This window comes from Castor canadensis, chromosome 17 (genome assembly GCF_047511655.1).
Source record: "Castor canadensis chromosome 17, mCasCan1.hap1v2, whole genome shotgun sequence".
Classification (NCBI taxonomy): Eukaryota; Metazoa; Chordata; class Mammalia; order Rodentia; family Castoridae; genus Castor; species Castor canadensis.
The window spans coordinates 18052306-18078117 of record NC_133402.1 but is presented as its reverse complement, the minus strand read 5'-3'; the positions used below and the strand labels follow the sequence as shown (position 1 = coordinate 18078117).

The following is a 25812-nucleotide window of genomic DNA, read 5'->3' as shown; positions in this document are numbered from 1 at the left end:
TCAGAGAACTCAAGGGGTGCATCAGACATTACCAAACTGTAGCTGGCTGAAGGCTGGGGCCGCCACCCTCCGGTGGAGACACATTTGAGGGCAGGGCTGGGGCCAGGTGGGTGAGGTCAAGGTCAGTACCTCTGGGGTCTTCAGTGTCTTCTGGATGCTGGGCCTGACAGCTCAGCTGCTCCTGGCCTGGGAAGCTGGGGTCTCCTACAGCCTCCTGGTCCTCCTGCCTGGGGTCCTCTGCATCTGTGTCTTCAGGAGCCAGGGGAAGAGCTGGGGCTGGAATTTCCACCCTCTCTTCTGACCTGGGCCCAGGGATGGGGACCAGACGCACGTCCTGGAGCGTGAGCCTCTTTGCAGGGGGCTTCAGGGTGCCCTCAGAGTCAGCCTCACTGCTCTGACTGGCTGAGCGGGCACGCCGCTTGCTGCTCTGGGGAAGCATGGCTGGGCCCTCGGGGGCATTGTCCTCAGTGGCAGGCCTCTCAGGAGGCTGGAACTGGGCGTCTTCCCCTGGAGCCTCGGCTCCGTCCTCTTCACCCCTCAGCCGCACAGAGTGCAGGAGCCAAGGCTCTGCATGGATCATGGACACCAGGCGGACGGTGTTGCCACCAACTTCCAGCACCTGGTGCTGTTCCAAGAGGTCCTAAGAAAAGCAGGACACACGGGTCTGTCTGGGATCAGGACTGCGGGGTTTGCTCAGGGGGTAACAAGGCTGTGCTCCCTGATACATCAAGCATCTGGAGCACGCAATAAACCCAGTTCCATAAGACAGAGTCCTTCCTTCCCTAGCTTCTATGTGGCCCTTGCAGTAGCAGTGTTGTGCCCAGAGGTGACAGGACCCCACAAGTGTCCTGACCCCTAAGATCCACCATGTTCCTTCACCAAGGTGGGCACTGCTCCCACTCAAGTGGCAAGAGCTCCCTCCCGCTTCTGCCACACCCTGCTTCCCGTGTCCTAGTCCATGTCTAGAATGTGCTCCTGTCTAGGGTAGGGGCCACCTCCACCCTTCTTACTTTACATAAAGCCCACCATCCAGATCTCAGGTGACTGCATGTGCTCCCTAGCTAGAGTCCTGGCAGGGCACTAGGGCAGTGGGAGCTGTGTGACACAGTGTCCTGTGATGACAAGTGGGATCTGGCCCCTGGGCTCTCCTGCTCTGGCTGTGGAAAGTCCTCATCCCACTCGGGCTCTGAACAACAGTATCCTAGTATTCACAGAGCTTGGGGTGACCACACTGACTTGATAAATTCCCTGTAGCACCCATCTATCCCCGGGTCTCCCAGCCCTCAGAGGCCTAAGCCGGCCCCTTGTCCCACACAAAGACTGCAGGGCGGAAGTCTTCATGGTACCACTAGCTGTTGACCCACATCCTGCCAGTCAGCAGCTGCTGACAGGTGCATGACAACAAATTGGTCCCAGAGACACCTCTGCCTAGCCATTCTTTGGGTTCAAGGGTCACTGAGTCCAGGGGAGAAGGTGGGTGAAGTAGAGAATCCATCAGATCCAAGGGGCCAGGGAGAAGTGGGGGCGGTAAGAGCCAAAAGGATGCTATCTGTCCTGCAGAGGGGCAGTGCTGCTGGGCTCAGACAGTTCTAACATTTGAGAGAAGATGGAGCTCTTGCCAACTAATTCAGTTTTTTAAAAAAATCCTCCAACTGCCAAGCCCACCTGCAGCACATCTGGCCTGTGAGAGCAAGCTCTGCTTTAGCACCCCTCGCCTGCAGCATGGCTCACCTGGATGTAGTCTGAGAACATCCTGGTGCGCTTGCCCCCTGCCTTCTCCAAGGCTGAGAACTCTCTGCTCAGCTTCTCCTTGTCAATCCCAAACTGGCCTGCAGCAGTGACAGTGCCCCAGATCTCCAGGGCGGCAGACACATCTTCAGGGCTATACCCAGAAAGTGCCACCCGCCGGGCAAACTCTTGCATGCCGCAGGTGTGTTCTCGGGGGTCCACCAGCTTGGTGAAGGTGTCCGGGAGGCAGGAGGTTCCCACGGCGAGCTCTTCCAGAGGAGTAGCTGTGAGGACCAGCAAAAGTCTCACTCCCAGACCAACACATGTGCTACCCTGAGGCGGGACTGCGACAGAATCAACTTGCTCTCCCAGAAGGGCCATGGGGTCACCTTCTGGAGGGCACACAGCCTTGGCAGTCAGGCTCTGTGACCCTGGGCTTCTGAATGCAGCTCCTGGACTGGACCTTCTTCTCCCCACAGTGGCTGACAAAACCAGTGCTTGGACACAGAGGCCAGGCCGGAGAAGGCCTGTGAACGCTAATAACCAGTGCTCTGAAAGGGAGGCTTCAGCTGGCTATTCTGGGCCAGTCCCTTCCTGTGGCTCCCATGCTCAGCTCTTTAACCCTGGGAGACACCCAAGCCCCTTCCAGAACATTCCTGTCAGGTTTCTCTTGCCTCCTATAAAAGGCATCTGCTAAGACCACAGTCCACAGATTATCACTACATTCTTGCCAGGTCCAAGCACACAATTCTGACTATGGTAACAAAACCAAGAGCATATAATCAACCTCACCCATGCTGGCAGAAAGGCTGGCCGAGGGTGGGGGAGGGGGAGGGGAGTGTCAAAATCAGCAGTAAAGGACGGGGAGGTCATGAATGGAAGCTGCATCCTCGTCTTTCACGGCAAGGTGTCAAAGGACCAGGCCTAACAATGCAATGAAAGTGTAGGACTCAGGCTGCCTGTGGAGGCCCAGTGGGCAGAGCCCCCTCTGGACTACGGAGGCTGCTGTGAGCTCTCCTAGGACGGTGTTTTTCTCTGTATTCAGGTCACTGTGCACTTGCCTTCTGCCTGGAGGTGTGTGGGCCTGGGCTGGGTCCCAGGACAGGCCTCAGGGCCATCCCAGCTGTAGCAGGACACTTACTGAGGGGCCCAAGGCGGGCAGGAATGGCGGTGCTGCGGAGCCGGAACTTCACCTGGCAGGAGTTGACCACAACGCTGTCATTGGGATTGAGGTTGCGTGTGCTGACAGCACCAGGTGCGCAGTACCCTCGCATCAGCAGGTACTTGGTGTGCGAGGCCTGGTGAGCCTTCACCTCGACACTCTGGCGCTTAGCCCCCGAGCCTTCCTCCAAGTCCTCCTCTTCATCCTCATCCTCATCCAAGGTGCCGTCCTTCCCCAGGCTGACAAAAGAAAAGGAGACCTTGCTGGCTGGACTTGGGCCCAGCCTGCTTGCTGCTCCAGCGGGCCTCAGGCTGCACGTCAGTACATTATGGTCAGTGTGGGTGTCACTCCTGAGCAATGTACCCCACCCATGCTGCCCCCTTCCACACATCTGCCTCGCACACACTGCTCCTCCTGCCTGGGCAGCCTCCTTATGAGGCCTGGCTCAGCTCTATTGCCCCCAAGGCCCGAGATCAATGATCCTCTCCTGGCCAGGGTTCTTGTGTTCTCTCTGAAAACTCACAGAGCCCCCAGGAGGTATCAGCAGGGCCTGAGAGGCCTTGTTCCCCACCCCCAAGCTCCCCAAGACCCCTGCTCATATCCCTGCACAGCCTCAGGTGCAAAGCAGCAAAGCTCAGCATGTGTTTGTTGAATGAAGGAAGACCAGGCAGCTGAGCAAGTAAAACTGCAAATGCTACAGCGATGAGAGGGAATATCTGTGTTCAGGCCCCAAGGACATGGCACCTGGCCTCTCAGCTCACCTCTTCATGTCCTCATTTTCTGTCACAGAACTGTCCACTACCACAATCTGTTCCGGAATCCTGACATCCACAGAAATGAGGCCCAGAGAGAAAAGGATCAAGGCTGTCACACAGTGTCCCCCAGGGCCATCCAGAGAAAATGGCACCAGATGGTTTGGGGCGTCACTGTTATCCTGGTCTTTGAAGGCAAAGTGGTCTGGCTGGTCCAACTTGCCAGCGGCCAGGACTCTGTGGTAGAAGTGGAAGGCCTCCGTGCAGAGGGTGCTGGGGAATCGCCATGTGAAGAGCCTGCAGACAGAAAGATGGGAGGCCACCCGAGGATCAGCTGCTGGGAGCCTGCGTCTGGGCCATGTGAGATCACTGTGGTCAAAATTCCACCAACCCCCAGCCCTATCCTCCCACCTTGGATGGAAGCACAATTTCAGCCTAACGTGGTCTTTGTCTTTCTTCTCACTCACCCCACAGCACTAAAGCAGGGCCTGTCTTTTTATCTAGCTAAGAACCCCATGCCTCCCTCTAACAGCTGCTGGCCCAGATCGGGGGAAAGAGGATGGTCCCTTTGTGACAGTGATCTGTATGTAGCATTGAGGACATGCATGTATCCAATCTCACTGCCTCCAGAGGCCAACATAGGGCAAGTCCTGCTCTGTCAGAAGTGTACCTCCCCATGGCCTTGTGATGATGGCCAGAGAGAAGTTACCCAGGACTGCTCTCCACCTCTGTCCTCTGTCCAGGTCCAGATAGGGACAAGCAGTTCAGAAATGGGCCTCAAGGTCAGATGGTCTTGCTGAACCTCAGACCCTGTCTTCAGGGTGCATGGTCTCAAGATGAGGCTGATGGTCCACGGCTGCCCCGACCCAGGACCTGAACACAGCTCACCTGTAGTAGGACTGAGACAACTGGTAGGACATGGGCACGAAAGGCAAGGCCCGGTTTTTCTTTGGGCCTAGCGAGTGGTTGACACGGCGCCGGTTGACCAGGCTCCTTTTCTGGCACTCCACGAAGGCCTTCACCAGCACAGGTTCCTTGTACTCCCGGTAGAGGCGGAAAGTCTGCAACATAGCACATGGTGAGTGAGGGAGGCTGATCCCATGTGGAAGCTACAGCAGATTGGAACTGTCACACCTGCAGAGGCCACAGGACTAAAGAAGGGACAGCTGACACCCATGCCTATGTCTGTGGGTTTAGAGACACTGTCACTGTCCCTTAGTCTCTCACCCAACCATCAGTATGTCTGGTTGGCTCAACCTTTGGCCTATGTCCCCAAGTAAATTGTCATCTGGTCCATGCAACAGTTTCTCAAGCCATACAGCCACCTGCTGACTGGTTTCCCTTCTTCTCTGTGTCCCCTCCCTCTGGCCCCTGACCATTCTCCATAGCAATCTTCCCCTGCTGAAATCAGACCATGCTCCTTCCCTGTGTGGAAAATCCCAGGAGCTTCCCTCTGAGTGGAACACCATGCTGTCTCACTAGTATCTGTGTGAACCCCTGCTGTAACTCCACCCAGCTCATAACCCTCTAGCCGCGGGAGCCTGCTGACTTTTCCTGAAAAAAGCCAAAGCAATCCCACCTCTGGGCCTCTGCAATTGTTGCTCCCCCAAATCTAGGCTTGGTTGACTCCTCAAAACCAAATCCTTCCCAGTCCTGCTCCTGTGGTCAATGGTGTTATCTTCCCCTGTCCTGTCTTCCCCATAGCAGTGGCCTCTATCTGAAATAACCTCATTTTCAGATCCACCGTCAGGAGTCCCAGGACCCCACCCTCTAGCTGAGGCCACTGTGGCTAGGTATCCCACAGGGAGTGCTATGCTGCCTTGTGTGCGGAGGCCCCTCTGCTGGTCAAGCCATGTGATTCTCAGCTTGGTCATCTGAGTGTTACGGACTGGACTCCACAGGGCAGAGCTGCTCACAGGACAGCAGGGTATGTCAGTGTAAGTCTCAGGGATGGGTGGCTGCTCCTTCCCGAGTGGCAGCTGCTGATTCTGCTGCCACTAAAGCCTAGCCTCCAGTGACTTTTGCTCTTTGTTCCCATTGTTTCATAATCAGCTTCCCCACAAAACTGCTGTTCTGTGCTGGCCCACGCTACCTGGAGGGTAGACTGTCACAGGAGCTAACCCCACAGCTGCCTCACTGCTTGTGCTCCCACTTACTTCTCTGTACTATGTTAGGGGCTTTGGGCTATAGGGGACCCTTAGCCTTCTAAACCCCACTGCCAGGTTGTGGGAGTCACTGAAGAAGCATCTTACCTCCTCTGGGGAGGGGAGGCCGGCAGGCCAGGGGGTCTTCCAACTGTGACACCCCAGGCCCTAGAGTGAAGGAGCTCACCAGCCTTTGGGCACTACCCACCAGAGCCCGGAAGCCACCTGGAGATGGAGTGGAAAGTCAGTGGCAGGGACACTGGGGCCTGGTTCTACATTAATGGCGTGACCTGCCTTATCTCTGGAGCTAGGCTTTGTCCTTTGGAGGGGGAGGTGGGAAGGACCCTGAGGATACCACACTTCCTCACCTCTAAGCAGGAGATGGGGAGGCCCCTCCACAGTAAGCAGGCAGAGTCAGAAATCTGGCTTCTCTGCTGCAGCACTGGCAGTAAATTAAAACACAAGCTTTGTTTTTCTTTTTAAACGAGTATGAGCCCAGCTAAGTAAAAGCTGTGGCTTGTGATGTCCACTTGGGACTTCTGCCTTAATCCATTCCTTTTCATTCTTTCCTGTTCAGGCTCAGGTGGGCTTTGTTTCTTTTCAGCTGCAAAAATGTGGGGGTAGCTGAGGAGCTCAGGGCACCAACACTGCCTCCTGCTTTGCCTTTTTTTTTGGCAGTACTGGAGTTTGAACTCAGGGATTCATGTTTGAATGGTAGACAGAAACTCTATCACTGGAGCCATTCCGCCAGCACCCCCATCCTCTTGCTTTGAAATGTACACACTCCTGGAAGCCTTGGGGTGAGGCTCCCTGGCCTCTGGCTCACTTGAGGCACCCTAAAATTTGGGACCTGCCTGGCTTCCTCGGTGGGGTTAGGAAATACCAATTCTCTATTGTCACCATTTTTCCTTACATTCTAAGTACTGTGGCTATTCTCGTAAGGCCAAGGAGCAGATCTTCAGGCCTACAGATTGGACACGAAGCCCAGTGCCACTGGGCACTCACATGTGTGACCACTGCCCATGAGGGGGATGGTGCCCTGGCAGCCCTGGCCCTCAGCAGTTCTGCTGGCATCCTGTGTAATGACTGAGCTACGGGCCGAGCCTGTGTCTGACATCTCTGAACTTCAAGTCTCTGTATTTGTAGAAGAGTGATAAAAGCACCAGCTTTCCTGGCTCCACATGAGTTAAATGGATTGGATCACCTTTCTCTCCTCCTGAGTCCTCTGGAGACATGTGAGTCACCACCCACCAAAGGCATGTCCCCACTCTGAACTCTAATGAAGCAAGCTAGATCCACATCATCCATGGTAATTGGAAGAGGTGCTGTGCCACTCCCCCAAGTTCTTAGCAACGCCTCATTCCCTGTATTCATCAACAGGCTTAAACCTCAGCATGGGGAGGGTTGGCAGTGGCTTGGACCCGTCCCTGTACTTGGAAGATGACAGGAACATGGGGAGAGATGTTGGCTGGGAGATGGGACTCTAGTCCTGCCAGAGGAAGCAGCGTTGGGGACTGACACGCAGCTTGTGGTCACAGATGGTGTCCTGTGGCAATCACCTCACAACATATATGCATACAAAATCATCCAGTTTTACGTCTTGAATAGGTAATAAGAATAAGCGAACAGAGCTGGGGTACAGCCCTAGCATGTGCGAGGCCCTGGGTTCCATCCTTAGCACCACAAAATAAAAAAAAAAAAATTGACCAATAAATAAATGAAAGTAAAACAAACAAAACCCCAAATAAGGATGGAAGAAGCTGAGGCATGAGACTCAGGGGAACCAGGCCCTGGGGGTACACGGCTGGAAAAGGCAACTCCCTGCTCTGGTGCTGGAAGCATTCAAGGTGCTGACAGACATGGGCGCCCACCTGGAAGGACTGGCAGGACTTCATCTGGCTGTTGGAGAGTGACAGCGTGCTCTGGATCAGGTTCTGCAGCACCAGAAAGTGGATGTCGTCCACACTGAAACAGACCAGAGCAGCGTGAGGCAAGTCTAGGGCTCCCCTCATCTTGGTGGTGGTGGTAGGGGGTGTTGTTCTCAGTTAAAAATGTTTCAAGCTCATGAAAGTGACATGAGTGCCAAAACCAGTCACAAACAAAACAAAACAAACATAGTTTTCAGGACTTACTAATTGGTCAAGCTTTGTAGGAAAAAGTTTGCCCTGTCGGCGAGGAGCAACATAACCTGGAACCTGCTTACAGGACCAGTCAGACAGTGCTTATTTTCTTTCTCTCTAATTTTAGACAAGTTTTTCTTCAAATAGAGTAGCTTCTCACTGAATTATAGACCTAAAAATCAAACTGCATATGGCTATGGAAACAGGTTGAAGCTGAGCTTTCTAGCCGAGTGTTGCTTGGCACCCTCATGGGCTGGGAATTCAGGCACCTTCCCCAGCCACCTGAAGGGCAGGTCAGTGACGTGTGGGGTTAGAGGCTGGCAAACCTTTTCTGTACAGGACCAGTTACTGAACTCTATAGTCCTTGTGGGTTACATGGACTCTCCTGAAACAAACTACAGCATGAAAGCAGCACTGGTAACACTCTAACAGAGTGGGTATGGATGGTGCTCCAACAAAACTTTATTTATTTACAACAATAGGTAGCAGGCTAGATTGGGCTCTGGATTAACTCTGTGCTAGCTGTAGACAAACAAACTAAGCTGCTGAAGAAAAGGTACGATGGGTCAGTCCTCACCTATTAAGCTCATCTTCTTTCCTGATTTGATCTTTTTCATCTCCGATTGCCAAAACTCGGTACCTGTGAAGGAAACAGAAGAGCATGCCGATGAGACAAAGATCTTCATTGGCTGAGCCAACACTTGCTCACAATGCCTATTTATTGCCCAAAATGTTGGGAAAAGGTCAAGCTCACCCAGAGTCAAACACTCTATGTGTACATCAAATGACATTATACCACATCCCACCCATCAAACAAGCCTGTTACAAGGAATGAGATGGTTCACTCAACTGCGAAGCAACATGACGTTGCTAACAGAGCAGGATGCAGAACTGTGGGCTCACTGTGATTAAAAACAAGCAAAAAAAAAGAGGCTGGTAGAAAATATCCAGAGCAATCTGAAAAGTTGTTTATCAGAGACTGAGGGTGGGAAGGGGGCTGGAACAAGGGAGGAAGCTGATTAGGGTACAGAGCCTCAGTCAGGCTAGAAGGGTAACTTTGGTGACCTTGTGCTGCAGTGACCACTGCTAATAATAACTTTGTATATGGCAAAACATATGCCCAAAAATATACCATTAGCACCTGTCAATGAAATATGAACAAGTAAGTTGGGCACACATCTGTAATCCCAGCAATTGGGAGACTGAGGCAGAGCATAGTGAGTTACAGGCTGGCCTGGGCTACAGAGTTGAGACCCTGTCTCAAAAAAGCAAGGGCTGGGATGTAGCTCACGGTAGGACTTGCCTAGCATGCGCAGGCCCTGGGTTCTTTCCCCACACTAAATAAATGGATGAATGAATGGACGAATGAATAATAAACCCCAAAGAGAGTAGCTGCCTTAGATGGTAGAACAGCAGACTTTCCCTCATCTCCTCTTTGAGCTCCATGTTATTGGATTCTTCCCAAGCAAATAAATATAAGAATTAATCACAGAAATGGCATTTTAAGAACATGGCCATTTGTAAGAGATTCTAGAAAAAGTAAAAATTCACCTTTGTAATAGTAAATTTCTCCTAAAATATAGTGCCAAGAAGAAGCACCTTTTCAGAAAAATATGTGAATTACTTTCAAACAAGACAAATACAGAGGAGTCCTTTTCTATCCTGCCTGGCCTGCCAGGATGCTCAGGATCAAAACAGTTCAGCCATCACGTCTGCAGACTGCTCTCATCTCTGAATGGTCTGGGGACTCTCCTTTTAAAATCCTTATTTTAAGTCTTCTAACTTCACAGTGAATATGTGGATAGGCAGTTGAGACATGTTTAAGACTGAACATAAGCCATGCCACCTGGGAATTCTAGGGCACAGCTTCCTGCAAAAATAAAACAAAACCCAGAGAACAGCCAGGTCCAGGATGAGCACAAACCACTGTGTGGGTCTGGTACAGAGTGGACACCACATAAATGATCTGCAAATGAATGAAAAATGAGATCCAATGTGAACACAGAGAGCAGAGGAGTCATCAGTTCACAACCAGGAGCTGCCTGATGAAGGCTGGCTGTCCAGGAAGAAATCAGAAATACATGGGCCAGGAGGACATTTTCCATGAGTACGGAGGGGAGAAGGGATTCATGCTGGGATGACACCCAGGCAACAGACTGAGTTCACAGAACTGAGGACTCGACAGTCTCACAGTGTTCTTTGTGCTCTCTTCTTCCAGACAGAGTGGCTGAGCTGGAAGGAGCGAGGTTCCAGAGTCCTGGCCCTGCTGCTTGCCAGATCGGGACCTTGGGCTGCAGTGGCTGAGTGCCCACTCCTCCCCTGGGCACCAACATTGTGCAGGGCATGGCCCTTGCCCTGTGGCATCTGCTGTCACCATAACACTATGCCTATCACAGTGTCCCTCTTCCTTACTCACATCTTGGAACCTCCTCATGTTTAACAAGCAAATGCAGAACAAGGCACTCTAAGCCCACAAGGACACCTGGGATAGTGAATGGAGACTTGGTGGACAGAGCAGACTGCTCTCTGTTTTCAGGTCACCTCAGGAGATCAGGCAGTGCCTGGAGGGGCAGCAGCGAGGGCAAGTGCAACTGGATGGGTGCCATGGCCGCAGGGCCTGCCACTGACTCCACCTCTTGTCTGTGAAGCCCCTGTGGATCCAGCCCAGGAAACCCACCTGGCAAACAGCTCCTGAAGTGTGTCAGGGATCTCCAGGTTATGATTCTTCAGGCCTGAACTAAACTTCTCCTTCAGCTTCTCCACAAATTCTTTAAACTCACTGGCACAAACCTTTGACACGGAGAGTGAAATGTTAACCCTTCCTCTCCCAGAAGGGAGGTTTTGTGAAGATGTACCAAGGGACATCTTGTGACACTCCTGCAGCAGTATGTCTGATCAGTGGCTGCACTGTCTTTCCCTTCCTGAGTCTGCAAACACTCACCACTCTACCAAGAGCCTGGGCCCTCTAAGGTCAGCTGGCATGCTTCTGGCCCACACACCTGCAGCCTGGCTCCCTTTGCCCAGGACATGCCTTGTACTATGCCCAGAGAGCCCACCAGCACCTCCAACTGGCAGCCTGTGCTGCCCTTGTCACTCCCTCCTCCCAGGGTGGCTTTCTTCCTCCTTCCTCTCCTCCAGCTCCACTCACCTGCTGGGCTCCAAACCAACTTCCTATACACCTGCTGGCGTCTGCCTCCTCCTTCCCTCTCTCCTGTTAGCTCCCGGGGCCAGAACAACCATTCTGGTAAGTAAACTGGCTGACTGGTACTCAGGGCGGATGTTGGCTCTCTCCCTTCGTGGAATGCCCCTCCCCCACATGGCCGCACTGTATTCCAAGGGCACCATGCCCTCTTCTTTCACTGACTCCACTTCAGTGGCCCCAGCCTCCCAGGCTCAGTCCAGAGCTATCACCTCTGGACAGATTCTGTCCATGACCTATTTTCCACCCTTTTCTTTCTTGCTAGTGATGCCCATGCTGGCTCCATTTTGGGAGACAAGATGCGTGGCCTCCCAGGATGAGTGAGAATGGTCAAGTCACTTATGCCACCTCAGTCTATGTTAGAGTGCTGTGGCCCAGACCCACAGGGCTCCTAGAGAGAGGATTCCTGACCAAGGGCCTCTGCAATACCCTTCCTACCACTCACACCCTGGGGTTCTGTGGTGTGTGGTGGGTACCTGAGCTCTAGGTTACCTTGCAACTATGGTGACTGGTGTAGAATGGGAAGGTCACTAGGATGGACAGTAAAGTGACAATGACTTGGGCACTGGCCTGAGCACAGTACTGTCACCTCCAGAAGGCTTGGCATGTGAGGCAAATGGAGCCCCCAGCCGATTCACCTGTCACTGCATCTTTAGACACTCCTGACCCTGTCCGTCCTCAGTGGGCCTGTGCCTCTTCTCTGGGAAGCTGGCTGCCCTGTGCTGTAACAGCTGCCAACATCTCTGCCTGCCCCACTGGCCTGCATGCCTCAGGGGTAGAGCTGTACCTTCCCTGTCCTGGGCTTCCCTGGCATCAGGTCTGGCACTTACAGCAGGGCCCAGGGCAGCTCAACCTCTCTGGCATTAGGCTGGGTGTGCCTGTGGCAGCTTGACAAGTGAGCATTGAGCAGACTCTGAGCTAGAGTACAGAGGCATCTGGGCCTACAAACCTGCCTCCCTCCTCATCAGCTACCACCCGCCCGGCCCACCTGACAGCAAACCCACAGAGCAGCTTCCCAGGATGTCAGGCTGTTACAGGTTCTGAAGGGCTGCCCTGTTTCCTTAACAATAGACCCGGGCACAGCAGCATTTCAGAGTGGCTTTGTCAAACTAGTAGTTTTTAAAAAATGGATTCCGGAGCAGGTGAGGTCCAAAGCCAAAGGTCTGACAAGATGATTTCCCAAATGAGCAGGACACAGATCTATGTTTGTGGGGCTGGCAGAGGCACCAGGCCCTGAGGACCAGGCCAATACTCTGAAACCTGCTTTTAGAGCAGACTGGGCCCTGCCATCACTTGAGGTCTACCTTTGGGTCTTCATAGTCACACTTTCGATTCATGAAGTCTCCAACGAGGGCTTTATCCTGGTACACCTCAGCCAGGCACACCCTGCAGAAAGGTGAGAGGAAGACAAAGCCTGGGAGCTGTGCTCATGCCCAGGTGATGAACATCTGGCACTGGCTAACTGTGAGCTATGATCTACTGATGTGTCTCCTGGATGACTAGGGCTTTTGGAAATGAACGATGTTGGGGGAGCTGAACTTGATTCAACTCTGCATGAGCAGTGACCTGGCTTCTCCAGGCTCCTGTGCCCCTTCAGGGAAGCTGGGATGAGTGACTCTCACCAGTCCTCATGGGAATTTGGGCAGGACCCAATGAGGTGACCGATAAGGTGAGTTTGTAAATTTTAAAATACACACTGGTGTTTATCAGTGCTTGGAGCTCTCCTTTCCAAAGCACTGCTCGTCTTCCCACAACCCTTCTGTCTCTCTGATGTTAGGAGAGCCTGTCCTGCCCAAACAGAAACGAAGGAGATGACCAGCGCCATAAAGAACCTGCCAGATGGAAACTGTCACTCGTCTCACAGCTTGGTAAGGGAGGCCCTAAGGCCATATACACACACCAGGGGCTGGAACAAGCGGGACCAGCGTGGCCATTCCTGATGTCACATCCTGCTTCTCAGAGGAGCAAATAGCTTCAGCCCCCATCCCTGGAGACCTGCAGTGAGATGGGAGCTCTAGACCTGCTGACTTGAGCCCCCCTTTTCCATGTCCTCAGGCTACTGCCAGAGAAGGGCAAGGGCAGTCAGGCCAGGCAGCTCAGGTTTCAGATCTCTTCATTGTCAACTCCCTGTCATCCAGGCTACCTCACACTTTCTCTCTGGGTCTGAAGAGCCAGCCAGGACCAGGTGGGGTGACATCAGAAAGAGATCCTCCAGATAGGAAATTGGGATAGTTTGCGTGTACGCAGAGTGGCTCCACACAAGGCCCTAGTTACGTCTCAGTGCGTCTCATTGGGGCGAACTCGTTCCTATACTGTGTGGAGCGATTGCTGGTTGTAAAGCAGAGAGGGGAGGCTGGGCGACAACCCCACAACACAGGATGAGCCAATCCCAGGTGGCAAGAGCCGGGGTTTAAAGACTTGTCTAGATTTGCTTCCTCCACAAGCCAGGCCTGGGCCACTCTCTCTAGTCTAGCTGACTACAGGCAGCCAGGAGCCCAGGTCCACACGTGCCAGGCTGTCTTGCTAACTTGGGGCATGAACAGCTGGCACGGTTCTTTCCGTGCCTGCCCCTCACTCCACCTTACCCTCACTGGCTGCACTTGGGGGCACCTCCTGGTCAGCTCATCCTCCTAGAAGGACCTATGGAGGGTGTTATGGACTGCAGTGTTTCACCACCTTAGCCTGTGAGAAGGAGGCAGTAGGCCAGCCTTGCCGCCAATAGAGAGGCCACAGGCAGGTGCTCTGTGACTCCCAGGCAGCTGCTCTTCCCACATGTCATGCTGGAAGAAGCACTTAGGGACACTCAGCTCTGCTGAGGGTGGGATGGAGTACATTTTGTCCAGCAATCCAGAGTCCTGTCTGGCTTCTCCCAGGAGTGAGGTATATGACAGACTGCTAACAGGGTATCTTGGGAACTGCTTTGAGAGCTAAAGGCAGCAGGTTCAGCCTCTGCCCCCACCACAGGACGCTCAGCAAGTCAGCAGAACCACTTCAAGGGTGCTCTGTAGTCCAAATAAAACCATGCACATGAAAGCTTGTGCCAGAATTGCACCTGGCCCTTGGAATGCCAAGGGTAGCCTCTGACACCTGGATAGCCTGCTGGAGCCCTTGCTGTGCTCCACCTGCATCTCACACCTGACTCACGGCACGCAGATGAAGGAAGAGAGAAGAATGAACTGGAAGCACTGGAAACAAACTGATGAGACTGGCTTACTTGTAGTTCAGATAGGCTTGTGGGTTTCTGACTATATAGCGAGCTCTTCGTCCAACAGAGTGAGACGTTTTATCCAAAGACTCTTCAAAGGTAGAATGTAAAATGTCCCGAACAACCTGCCAGGTGACAAATGGACCCTTCACCTGCATTAAAAACAGACAGAGACAGAAAATTAGTTATCTGCAGAGCCTACATTCTAGGGAAGGGATGGAAAGGTGTGAGAAATGTGTCCCATGAAGCCTTGCCTCTCAGTGAGTGCTCAAAGCTGTCATCTCAGCTATTTACCCAAACACAGGCACAAGTGAGGCCTGGGCACAGAACAGGACATGCCCTCAGTGTCCAGTGGGAAGAGGGTTTCTGGACAGCCTGTTGGAGCCCTTGCTGTCCTCTACCTGCATCTCACACCTGACTCATGGGTATGCAGGATGAAGAAAGAGAGAAGCACCATGGCAGGGATGCTCTGGGGGACTGGAGGTACTCATGGGGAGGATGATGCATTAAGTGACATCCTAAGACAGAAATGTGCTTAGGTAGAGGAATTTTGTTCTATTTTTTGGTTTTCTGAGACAGGGGCTTCCTATATAGTTCAGAACTCATGTCTTCCTGCCTCAGCCTCGAGTGCTGAGATTACAGGTGTGCATCACTACATCTGGCAGGGACAGGGCTTTAAAGGATGAACCATACATCATATGCTCACAGCCAATCTGTATCATGCTTTATATCACTCTGGTAGACATAGATTGCACTAAGATTGCAGGCTCAGAACATCTCAGAAAACCACATATAGGAAAGGGGGTTGGTGAGTAACAGATTATTTTCTTACAACCCCAGGAATGAAATGACTTGAGAATCCAGTGTAAATTCAGCAAGTGGTTCACTTACAGTGGGTCATGAGCCCCTCCTGGCTCCTGCAGGCGCACTGAATGGGGGGGGGGGGCGGCGAGAATGACACCTCCCTCTCAGTGCTGCAGAGGCAGGGGACAGTCAGGGATGGCAATGGGCATCCTAGCTTCTTCCTTGGAAAAGGGTTTGGGTTGGGGGTGAGGAGAGGACTGGGGTTCAGGTCTGAAGCAGGGGCTAAATAAACAGCACGATGGGCTATGACCTTTACTTGCTTTTCCGAGCCAGGACGCTGGAGACCAGGTAACACTGTGTCCTCATGTTGCCTTACTACTCTTAGTACCATCACTGCCTGCAAAAGGCTCTGGACTGGCCTGTGACAGAGCTCATCTGCGGTGGCACATGGACATGTGGCCACACGTTGTTGCTCACTGAGAAGATCAGGACAGTGCCCAGCAGTAAAAACATGAGGAGCCAATGAGGTGCTATGGGAATGGGGAGAGGTCAGGCTGCAGAACCTTTGAGCCATCAGAGGAGAGGGAGGGTTTGCTAGACAGTGAGGCCTCCCCATGCCTGGACTCCAGGGACACAGGCAAGGAGGTGGCAAGAGCATGGTGACTGTAAAGTAGAAGGCAAAGAACAAAGGTGAGACGCCTGAGGAGCCGGGCCACAGCTACCATCACCAGTTGTGTGGGTTCAATGAACCCAGACTGTGAGACCACTGTGCAGTGGTACTGAGCTTGGGGCTGCAGCCAGGAAAGAAACAAGAAACTCTGTACCCCAGGGGGCAGCAAAGCAACAGAGTGGGGTGGGTGGTAGAAAGCGCCAGGGCACTTGCTTCCATGGGCAGGACAACAAAGCTTTCCCAAGGGCTGGTGGCAGTGACTGACATGAGATGTGGGAAAGAGCTAGGTTCCCAGGAAGAGAGAATAGCTCAGAACTGTTGCCTGCAGCTAGGCAAAAATCCTTATGTATTAGCTGCGGGCTGGAAAGAAATGTGCAAGGGTGGAGATGGTTCTGATTTGCAGCACTGGGAAAACACTCTTCACTCTTTCCACTGGCCACGTAGAGTGGATGAGATGAGTGAACCAGGCCAGGGTTTCCTTGAGGCTGAGACAGCAGGAAGGTCATGCTGGGCACCTTGGTGTTGAGGACGTTGCTGGCGATACGGCACAGCATGAGCAGACCATCCTCCTGCGTGGACCAGGACACGCGCAGCCGCGTCATCCTCTGCAGAGCGCTCTGGTCGGCCTCGTCATGGTAGCGTAGTCGTTTGTTTTTGACTTCTGGGAGCTCTCCTAGCAATGGCAGGGAAGAGAGACAACAACTGCCTTGGAGCTGCCATCAGAGGGGAAGGGCCCCACCTAGCTTTAAGACCTGACCAAGCCTGTCAGTTACTGATTCTCATCTTGTCTACAGAAGTTTCAGCCCTCCTGACGGGCTCCTCATCACCCTGTGATGGTTCTCTGGCTGAATTTCCTGGTGACAGGCTGGACAGCATGAATACAGCCTCTCGTTAGTTATCTGCCAACCTCCACTTGCTCCCACTGGGATGTTAAGTCCTCCTAGTGTGCTTAGAGACCGTACAGAATATGCTTGTTGAGTAAGGAAAACCCCAACTGTGCAGCCACCAGCACGCCACTCCCTCTCTGTATGACCTCAGGGTATGGGAAAGTTCTGTACACCAAGAGGACAAGGCCTATGTTCTGGGGCTGTCTTGATTTCTTTTTCTTTCTTTTTTGTGAGACTGGGGTTTGAACCCAGGGCTTCACACTTGCAAAGCAGGTACTCTACTGCTTGAGCCACTCTTCTAGTCCTCTGGGGCTGTCTTGAGGAACGCCTATTGCAATACTCGGCTTGATGATTAATCTTGTCACCCTGACTAGACTGAGAAGCTCCTTAGTACAGTACACCTCTGGTGGTGTCTGGGAGGGTGTTTCTAGAGAGAATCACTGTTAAAACACATGGATTGCCTAGGTGATTAACAATGGTCTAAAAACCTGACTCTGTCTCCTCCCCACCCAGCTTCTTCCACCATAACCACTGTTCAGATGAAGAATCCCAAATAGAAAACTAGAGGACACTCCACGAAGCCCATGTCAGATCTGAAGAGACTGCAGTTCTCCATGCATGACTCTGAACTTGGCCTAATATAAATGCAGACAGTAAACATACTCCACAAGAAGAGGGGATATCTGTTAAGTGATGAGTATTTTGCTAGGATGTTTCAGTAGAAATGAGCCCAGCTTCCCTGGAGTGAGACTGTCATGCATCTCAGACACATACAGACAAAGCTCCCAACAAGCAAATGGCCCTTATAGAACCTTTTCTCCTTTTCTTCGTCCTCTTCCCAGGCTCCTTCTTCGGCCGCTTCCGCTTTTGGCCTCTCCCTCCCCGCACTCTGCGGTTCCGGCCCTGAGTGGGCTCCCGGTCCACCTCCAGCTGCTCCTCCTTGTCAGCACAGGGGTCAGTGTCTGCTTTTGCTTCTCCCCAGACAGGCAGCCTGTCACTACCTGGAAATCACCACAGGACAGCCTAATCTCAGGACAAGCTCTGCCAAGGCCGAGCACATCAAGTGGAACCCACGTGGCCCATGTGGTTCTCTGGGGTGGACTCTCTGCAAACGTACCTCCTGTACCAAGCGGCAAAGGGCGCTTGGACAAAAACGTCTGCAGCCTCACTGTGAGCCCATTCTCTGCGGCCATGTTCTCCTGAAAGGCAAGAGCGACACTGGAAGGAGGAGGCACGTGCTTCTGTGGGTCCCCAGGTGCCCAGGGCAATAGACATGCTGAGAGGACCCTCTCTGAGAAAGCCTAGGCAGCCCGTCCAGCCACTCTGTCACTGCATGTGTCCTCCTGCCTGGAGGTCACGTATCACCCAGACTTCTATTCCCTCCCTAAAATTGAGAAACTGTCTACATCACAGAATAAGTCAGAATCTGTTGGGGAAAAAATGGTATTTAAAGGGTCTAATGCACCTTTAATACAAACGCAAAAGTCAATTTTGGCTTCCCCACTTCAGAAGTCATGGCTGGGAAGACACGGGAGGACAGTTTTCAGTGGACAGTCCGAGTCCGTCCTGTGTGGCTGTGTGCCTCAGAGCCCACCTTTCTGGCTTTGTTGATGATGTAGCTGGTCCAGATCCAGTTGCGTTTTAGGTGTGCATAGAAACTGGAATCGAGCCCAGCAGCACCCAGCCCATCTCCAGGGACCACGCCTTCATCTACCACTTCACGGCTCCCCCTGAGACAGGAAACAGAAACGGAGCCCTTCTCAGAAAATGCAGAGAGCTCAAGTGTGGAGTGGGGGGTCTTTACTTACAAATATTTTCCTTCCTAGAGAAACAGGAAACCTAGCAGGTGGAAGTAAAGAATTTGGAGTTCTAGCATTCATGGTTTCCAGTGTCGCAAAGTTCCTGTTTCTATGTGAAGTACCCAACTTCTAAATTCCCACAAGGGGTGGAACTGCTAAAAGCAGTATTTGGACTAAGTAAAGCATGTCCACGGCCAGATGTGGCTCACAACCACCAATCTGCTGCCTCTACACAGAGATGGGTCCCCTCCCCTCTGGCCTGAATTGGGGCCTCTGGGATGGCTACTCCGGCACCCTGTCCTGGGCCCTAGGCCCACTTGGGGACAGCATGTGTGTGTGTGTGGGGACACATACGTGGTATACTCCAGCATGGCACACTTGCGCTCTAGGTTATGCTTGTCAATGGCACTCTCCTGCTCCTTCTGCAGGCCCTCCTGGCCGCTGCCCTGATCAGGGTTGCTCTTCTGGACACATGGACAGCGCACCACACCTGGAAAAGCAAAGCTGAGTTCAGCAGCCACAGCCTTCTGCACCCCATTTTGTGCAATAGCCCCAATCCAGGTGGGGCCTGATGCTGAGAGAGCACTTGACTTCACCCTGGGGCAGGAAGAGCATTAAAATGCCAAAGGGTGAATGGAGAAGAGGGAGTTTTTGATATTATTTAACAGAGGGACGGTGAGTGCCTGACAAACAGACACATAGCTTCTGCCATGTCTGCTCAGAACACTCAGTGGGACAGGAGGCACCAACCGTCAGGTCTGAAGAAAACGATGTCTGCATGCTGGCTCACCACTTCTTAACTAGGTCTGAACTGCCAGGGGATCAGGCACTATAAAGTCTAAAAGGGGAAGAGCCTCTTCACTACCAAGTGCCGCGGTAGTCTGCATCCCTGAAAGCTTCTAAACACAGGGTCCACACCCTGCTGGCAGTAAGTAATTCCACCACACGCCTGTCTCCTGCTTGGCAAGACCGGAAGGGCCATTCTGATCTTGAGGCTCTGCGCCAGGGCAGTGGCTCCTCCCCAGGCCCAAGTCAGGTGTGGCATCTTTCCCTTCTGGAAGGTGGCAGGGGAGAGGAGGTGGGGAGCAGAGCGGCCTAGGGGAAAGCACTGGACTGGGGTTCTGCCACTTTCCACAAATTCATGCTTTCATTCCGTACAGTTACAGGATGTCGACTGCGGACCAGGCCCTCACTCCACTCTCCACGTGGCAGCCAGGTTGAGCTTTAAAACCCAAATCACCTAGCCTCTGCTTTCCCACAACCGCCCTGTGGCTTCTTGCCACTCTCTAAATAACCTAAACTCTTCACTGTGACCCACCAGGCCCCAGAGTCTGGCTCTGGCCTGCCCTTCCACTCTCCGCTACCACTCCCCTCCCTGATGTGCCAGCCTGGTCTTTCTCCCACATGCACCTCAGGGCTTTTGTGCATGCTGCTTCCCCTACTTGGAGCACCTTCCCTAGTCCCCAACATGGCTGGATTGGCCTCAGCCTGCAAGGCTCAGCTCAGGGTGGACTCCTTGGAAAGGCTGTTCCTGAGTGCCCCTTGGAATGGACTGGCGTCAGCAGCCATCTGCCACCCTACAGCACTCATCACATTCTGCGCTCTCAAAGCTGTATTGCACCCTCACCAGAAGGCAGTGTCTCGAAGGCAGGAACAGGCTGTGTGGTGCATGAGAAACGCTGACTCAATGGCATGTGAAGACAAAGTGCTTAGGTGCAGTGGAGTGGGGGCCCAGGAGTTCCCAATTCAAGGCCACCACTCTGCTTCTTAAGGGAGCCCTAGGGACATTCCTGGCCTTGGAGAGCAGTCTAAAAACTATTGTCCACGTGACGCCCAGTCTTGTGTAGCTCACAGCCTGCTGATCACAAGGGAGGGAGGCAGCAGGGCCCAGTGAGACAGTGGTACCTAGTGGGGTGTTGAGGCAGACACACTGCAGGTCAAACCAGTAACTCTCCACATCCTGCATGGAGTCCAGAACATAGAGGCGCCTCTCAAAGGGCCGCGTGCTGTGCGCCAGGTTATAATGTGGGTCACAGATGGTGGTGTCGATGATGACAGCATTCTTCTTCAGGAAAATAAAGACCTGCAAGAAACACCAGGTGGGCGAGGTGGCATGTGGGTGATCAGCGTCGGATGGCTGCTTAGGGCCAGCATTTTGTAGTCAGGACCCTTCCCAAGGCTGTAGGACATTACCTGGTCTTTATCCTGGAACTTTTCTGTGGGACCGAACTGTAGCAGCCCCATGTAGCACAGCCTTTGAAGGTTCTCCACCACTGAGAAAATGTACCGCCTGCAGCACAGAGGGGGAAATGAGCCCCTTTCAAGGCAAAGGGGGAAATGCACCCCTGCAGCACAGGGGGCCTGCAACATAAAGGGGGAAAATGTACCCCTACCTTAGAGAGGAAATGTGCCACCTGCAGCACAAGGTGGCCAGTTCCTGCCACCTCTCTGTGGGCACAGGGTCTGCGATGGGGGCAGGGATATATTACTTCTCTTTCCCATGTGGGCTGCCTAGAAGAGCAACCTCCAGCCTGCACTGTACTGAGGCTCAAATTCTCACTTCCCACCCCAACCAGGAGGACCAAGCCCACTCCTGGGGCTTGATTTAGAAAGCACATATAACAAGATGCCCCCAAACCACAGCACAACACTCCAATAATTACAGTTTTGCAGCAAAATTTTCCTTACTTAAAATCAAGTAATATAATGTATCAGCTCGTTATGTCTTTGGTGGCTCAATGAATGAAAACCGGGGTCTTTCCTGCTGAAAAGACAGAGCCTGTTCCTCAACCTGGAGGTGAGTATGCACCCGAGGCCTTATGGGCCAGCCAGGTTCTAGGACCTTACCTCTTGTACAGGAGCTGCTGCCGGATGGGCCTGGGGAGGAACCGGATCAGCGTGTGCTTCTTCAGAGGGTCATTCAGAAACTCATCAAGGTTGTCCACCTAGATAAGCCAACTGAGGTTCAGCCTAGCCACAAGGCTAGGAAGAATCACAAGACTTGTGAAAAAACACCGGCAGGACTCCCGCCCGTTTGCACCCCCTGGTTCTCCTGCCACACCGCTGGTGCAACAGGCGAGTGCCTTGTGTACTGCTGGGCATCACGTGGCTAAAATACTTCCAAGAGACAATGGGAAGCTGAGCACTGGTGGCTCACACCTGTAATCCCAGCTATGCAGGAGGCAGAGATCAGGAGGACTGTGGTTCCAAGTCAGTCTGGGCACACAGTTTGTGAGACCCTATGTTAAATAAACTGTTCACAAAAAAGGGCTGGTGGAATAGCTCAAGGTGTAGGCCCTGAGTTCAAACCCCAGTACTGCAAAAAATAAAAAAAAGAAAAAGGCAATGGGAGAGAGTTACATTAACAAAAGACAAAGGACACGATTCCTCGGAGTCTGTGATTCTGCCTTAAGGAAAAAATTATGCAGTCGCCTACATGTATGTTCACCAAAAGGTGTTTGTCGTTTATAAGAGCAAGAAAGTAGAATTTAAGTGTCTAAAAGTAGAAATTATTATTGCTTAGAGTACATGCTTAAGAAGGAATGCTATGAATTTAATTAATATCAAGCTAAAAATGTAATGCTATGGAAAACATGATATATTGGTCAGTGGAAAGAACATGATAAAAGAGTAAAGCCAATCTCAGTTTTTTTTTAAAAGGGAGATTTCTTTCTCGCTCCCTCATACACACAGATAGCACAGAAAAAAAAAGACTAAAAAAAAAGCATAAAGTGCACCAGAAACACTAGCAGTGACTACCAAATGTGATACCTATGTGATTAGGTTATGGGTAATTTTTTTTCCTTTTTACCGAATTCCTAAAACCGTATTTTATTTTTACACTCCAATGATCTTTCTATCCACTTACCTAACCAACAGTAGATCTATCTAGAAGAATAAATTTCTCAAGCATGTCACTGACCATCCATCCACCTATCCAATCTACTAGCTCACCAACTTCAGTATTTCTATTAGAAAAAAATCTTGGAAGTACTTTCCCTTGACCTGTTTTCTGTCCATCCATATACCCATCCATCTCTGCAATTCCAAGTACTCTCCCTCAACCAGGCCCCATGAGCTGTGATGGCCAAACGTCACTGGTACCTTGTAGCTGACTTGTACAACCTGGACAAAGATGGAGAGGGGCAGGCAGAGAAGAATGTCACTGACGAGAGCCCAGCCAAAGCCAAAGTCCCTGTGGACCGGGATGGGAGGGACATAGCGCATCCATGAGGCTTCGTCCACGTACACTAGGGAAGAAGTCAGGGGGTCATTCCCAGCAGACAGGATCCCATCTCTAGCAGGTCCTGTTCCCTCATAACCAACTTGGACAAACCCTCCTTATAAGACAGGAAGGAGGGGACAGGGTGGGGATGCAGCCTGGTCAGGCAATCAGGGCCATGCATGGGTGGCGTGGATGTGGCAGGGTCTCTCACCTATCTCTGAGGAGAGCTCTACTTCAGCCTCCCGGGCGGTGCTTTCGAGGGTGTCCTTGGCTTCAGAGGAAGCCTCCCAGTCGCTTCCAGAGGAGGAGGGCTGGGCTCCTGCCTTGCCCAGCTCCTGCTTGCCCATTTTTTTATCACTGCTGGAGCTCAGCTTCTCCACCGGATGGCTGGCAGGGTGGCCATAGATCAGGTACCACAGGAACATGTGAATGACCCGCAGGCGAGGCATTTTGGGCAGAAACCCAAGGGAACGCCCAAGTCCAGGAACTGAAGTTGAAAGGGACAAGCAGTGCTTGAGAAATCCTGGGTCAAATTCAGTTCAATTCATCTCAACACTACTAAGTGGCACTATGACCCAGCTGCCAGTGAGATAGTCTCCCTGCCTTAGAGCTCACTTTCTAATGTAAAAGGCTAAAAAATAATCAAATACCCTAAACAGCTCATTAGATGGAAATACCTGGTACAGAAAGTAAGGAGGGGATAACAGGAGGCTGGAGTCTTATAGAAAAGTCAGGATAGGCCTCCTTGGAGAGAGACCTGGGGACATACCCCAACAAGTGCCAGGTGTCTCAGTTTGTGTGTGCCTGGCCCTTATAAAGGCAGGACAGGAGGCCAGAGGATGGTGGAAAGTGCAGGACAGGAGGCTGAGTGTGATGGAAAAGGCAGCCACCACAGAGGGCTACCAGAGAAGGACTTTTGGGTTGATGGGACTATGCCAAGTATTGCAGAATCTCAGTTCTTCAAAGCAGCTCTCCTCTTTACCAACATGAACAGATGGCTCCCTGACTTTCCCAGCTGACAGAGGTCAGGTGTGGGACAGGTGCAGACACAGATGGATCACTGTCTTCCATTCACCCAGAACAAGTGCTGTGCAGCTGTGCTTTTGGGATTTGCTCTAACTATGCTCTCTAGCTGGGAAACAATGAGAGTGAAGGCCACCGTGCAATGGACACCCTTAGAAAGGGAAGTCACCTAAACCACCTAGTCAGCTTGGAGTCCCAGGTCCTCTGGGTCCCCTGCCAGATGCTGCTTGGTGGTAGTTGGTATCCTGGAAAATCAAGTCTGCCCTCTTCCCCCACCAGCACCCTGACTACAGGGCCCCAGGCACCTGCACCTGCTTGGCAGAAGTTTAACTTGGATCAGCTTGGTAGGGAAGGGGGAGGAGGCCACCCTGTTAGAGCCCCAAGTCCAGGAAAACCACAGAGAGCTCCACAACATGGGCTTTTCTGTGACTTATAGAATGTCTCAGCCCAAGGACTCTGAGCAGAAGAAATTCATCCTGGGCACTAGTTTCTCAGGCAGGGGTCCAGCACCCTTTTACCCAGCCTGCTGAGGTATTCTGGGCACAAACTGCCCACATTGCAGACAGGGAAACACAGGCCAGCAGAGGGTATGTAATCAGACCCACAGGACCCAGCCAGTAAATCAGACCTGACTCACCTGTTGGCAGCCCAGAGGTAAATGTAGAACACCAAGTGACACATATGCCATTGGGCATATGACAAAGGAAATACCAGGGACAAGAAGTCACTTTTTACCTACAATAGGCTTGTAATTTTTAAGTGGGGTCACACCCATTTTCTCATCAGTCTTTTTCATCCGCCCACTCTCTGGCTTGGAGGGAGCTGCAGGCTCGGACTCTTTTGGACCACTTGGGCCCTCTGGCTCCTGATTTTCTTCTTCGGCCTCTTCTTGGGGCGCTGGAGGATGAGGGGCCTTCACCCTGTGGTCAAACACAAAATGTGGTCACAGGCTGAGAAACCCAAGGGTTGGGAAGAGAGATGGGTCTGTCTGCAGAGATTAGACCAAGGTGCTGGGCCTGGGGGTTTCAAATTCAACTACTCATGGGCTGGGGCAGTGATGCTAAGATGTGGGGGTCCCTGAGAACACATGCATGCCTGCAAGGCCCCTGGCCACTCTCATATGTGCCAACAACCAGGAACATCAGTAATTGGTTCATAGTCAATGTGGCTAGGACATGGCAGACCCCACAAATCCAAGTCTGCAGCCAGAGCAGTTAGATCTGCAGAGAATTTCTCCCATGCCCGGGTTTTGTCTCAACCCATAAGGATGCTCGTGAGCTCAGGAAGGTAAGGGGGATCACTTTGCACCACGAGGAGACAGCACCAATGCACCAGAGGCCCAGGATCGGTACTGCTATGAACGCACTCTGTCAGCTACCCTAGAATTAAGAACATGAGCCACTTCATAAGCTGATCCTCATTTAGACTCGGGATCAGCCACACAATTTAATCCTGAGCATCCGCACAAGGGCTCAGTGAAAGCAGCTGCAGGCTGAACACCAGGGCCAGTGCTGCACTCACCTGTTTGCTGTGCTTGAGTTGGAAATTCGGAAGCGGACCTGCTCAATGGCACTTCTGACCAGAGGGTCATTCTGGTCCATGGATGGGTGCACGACCAGATCCACCTGCAGAGAGAGGGCAGAGCTGAGGAAACCTCAGTGCCACAGCAGGTCTCTCAGCACAGGGTTCACTCTGTGTTCATGACACTTCCAACACATAATTCAGAGCGAGAGAAGCAAATGTGTGCCAGAGTTTGCTGTCACAGCTGCTGGTGTCAAAAGCACTCCTGCAACCAAGGCATGGACACAGCTATCTAGCTGTAGTGCCCTGGCTGAACTGCCACAGCCTATGGGGCTTCCCTGATGCCTGGGGCTGTGCCTAATGGCCACTCTGCTGAGTTGTGTGTCCTCACTCTGCCCATGCCCATGAGTCCCAAGGCCTCCATCAGAAAGGGAAGCAGGTGTCACTGAGCTTTGCAGCTGAGTGTCACTGGGGCTCCTCTCAGGAGCACCTCCCAACAAACCAGCTGAGGAGGCAGGGCTGCTTCTGGTTTTCCCTCTTCCCAGGAATCAGGATGAACCATTAAGGTGTCCA

At 52.3% G+C, this 25812-nt stretch overlaps 1 protein-coding gene across 1 annotated transcript in view; it reads right to left on the bottom strand.

Moving 5' to 3' along the window:
- Positions 1-25812, bottom strand: part of Gtf3c1 (general transcription factor IIIC subunit 1) — a 67529-nt gene that overhangs the window by 2590 nt on the left and 39127 nt on the right. The window contains exons 13-34 of the mRNA XM_020181987.2: positions 25240-25343; positions 24454-24638; positions 22907-23182; positions 22575-22720; positions 21318-21415; positions 20664-20760; positions 20376-20553; positions 18825-18960; positions 18266-18401; positions 17789-17870; positions 17484-17672; positions 16300-16457; positions 14320-14462; positions 12410-12491; positions 10584-10696; positions 8484-8546; positions 7658-7751; positions 4531-4703; positions 3652-3939; positions 2870-3129; positions 1732-2012; positions 130-640 (exon numbers count right to left, since the gene is read on the bottom strand). Of these exons, the coding sequence (XP_020037576.2) occupies positions 130-640; positions 1732-2012; positions 2870-3129; positions 3652-3939; positions 4531-4703; positions 7658-7751; positions 8484-8546; positions 10584-10696; positions 12410-12491; positions 14320-14462; positions 16300-16457; positions 17484-17672; positions 17789-17870; positions 18266-18401; positions 18825-18960; positions 20376-20553; positions 20664-20760; positions 21318-21415; positions 22575-22720; positions 22907-23182; positions 24454-24638; positions 25240-25343 (3793 nt within the window). The remainder of the gene's footprint in view (positions 1-129; positions 641-1731; positions 2013-2869; positions 3130-3651; positions 3940-4530; positions 4704-7657; positions 7752-8483; positions 8547-10583; positions 10697-12409; positions 12492-14319; positions 14463-16299; positions 16458-17483; positions 17673-17788; positions 17871-18265; positions 18402-18824; positions 18961-20375; positions 20554-20663; positions 20761-21317; positions 21416-22574; positions 22721-22906; positions 23183-24453; positions 24639-25239; positions 25344-25812) is intronic.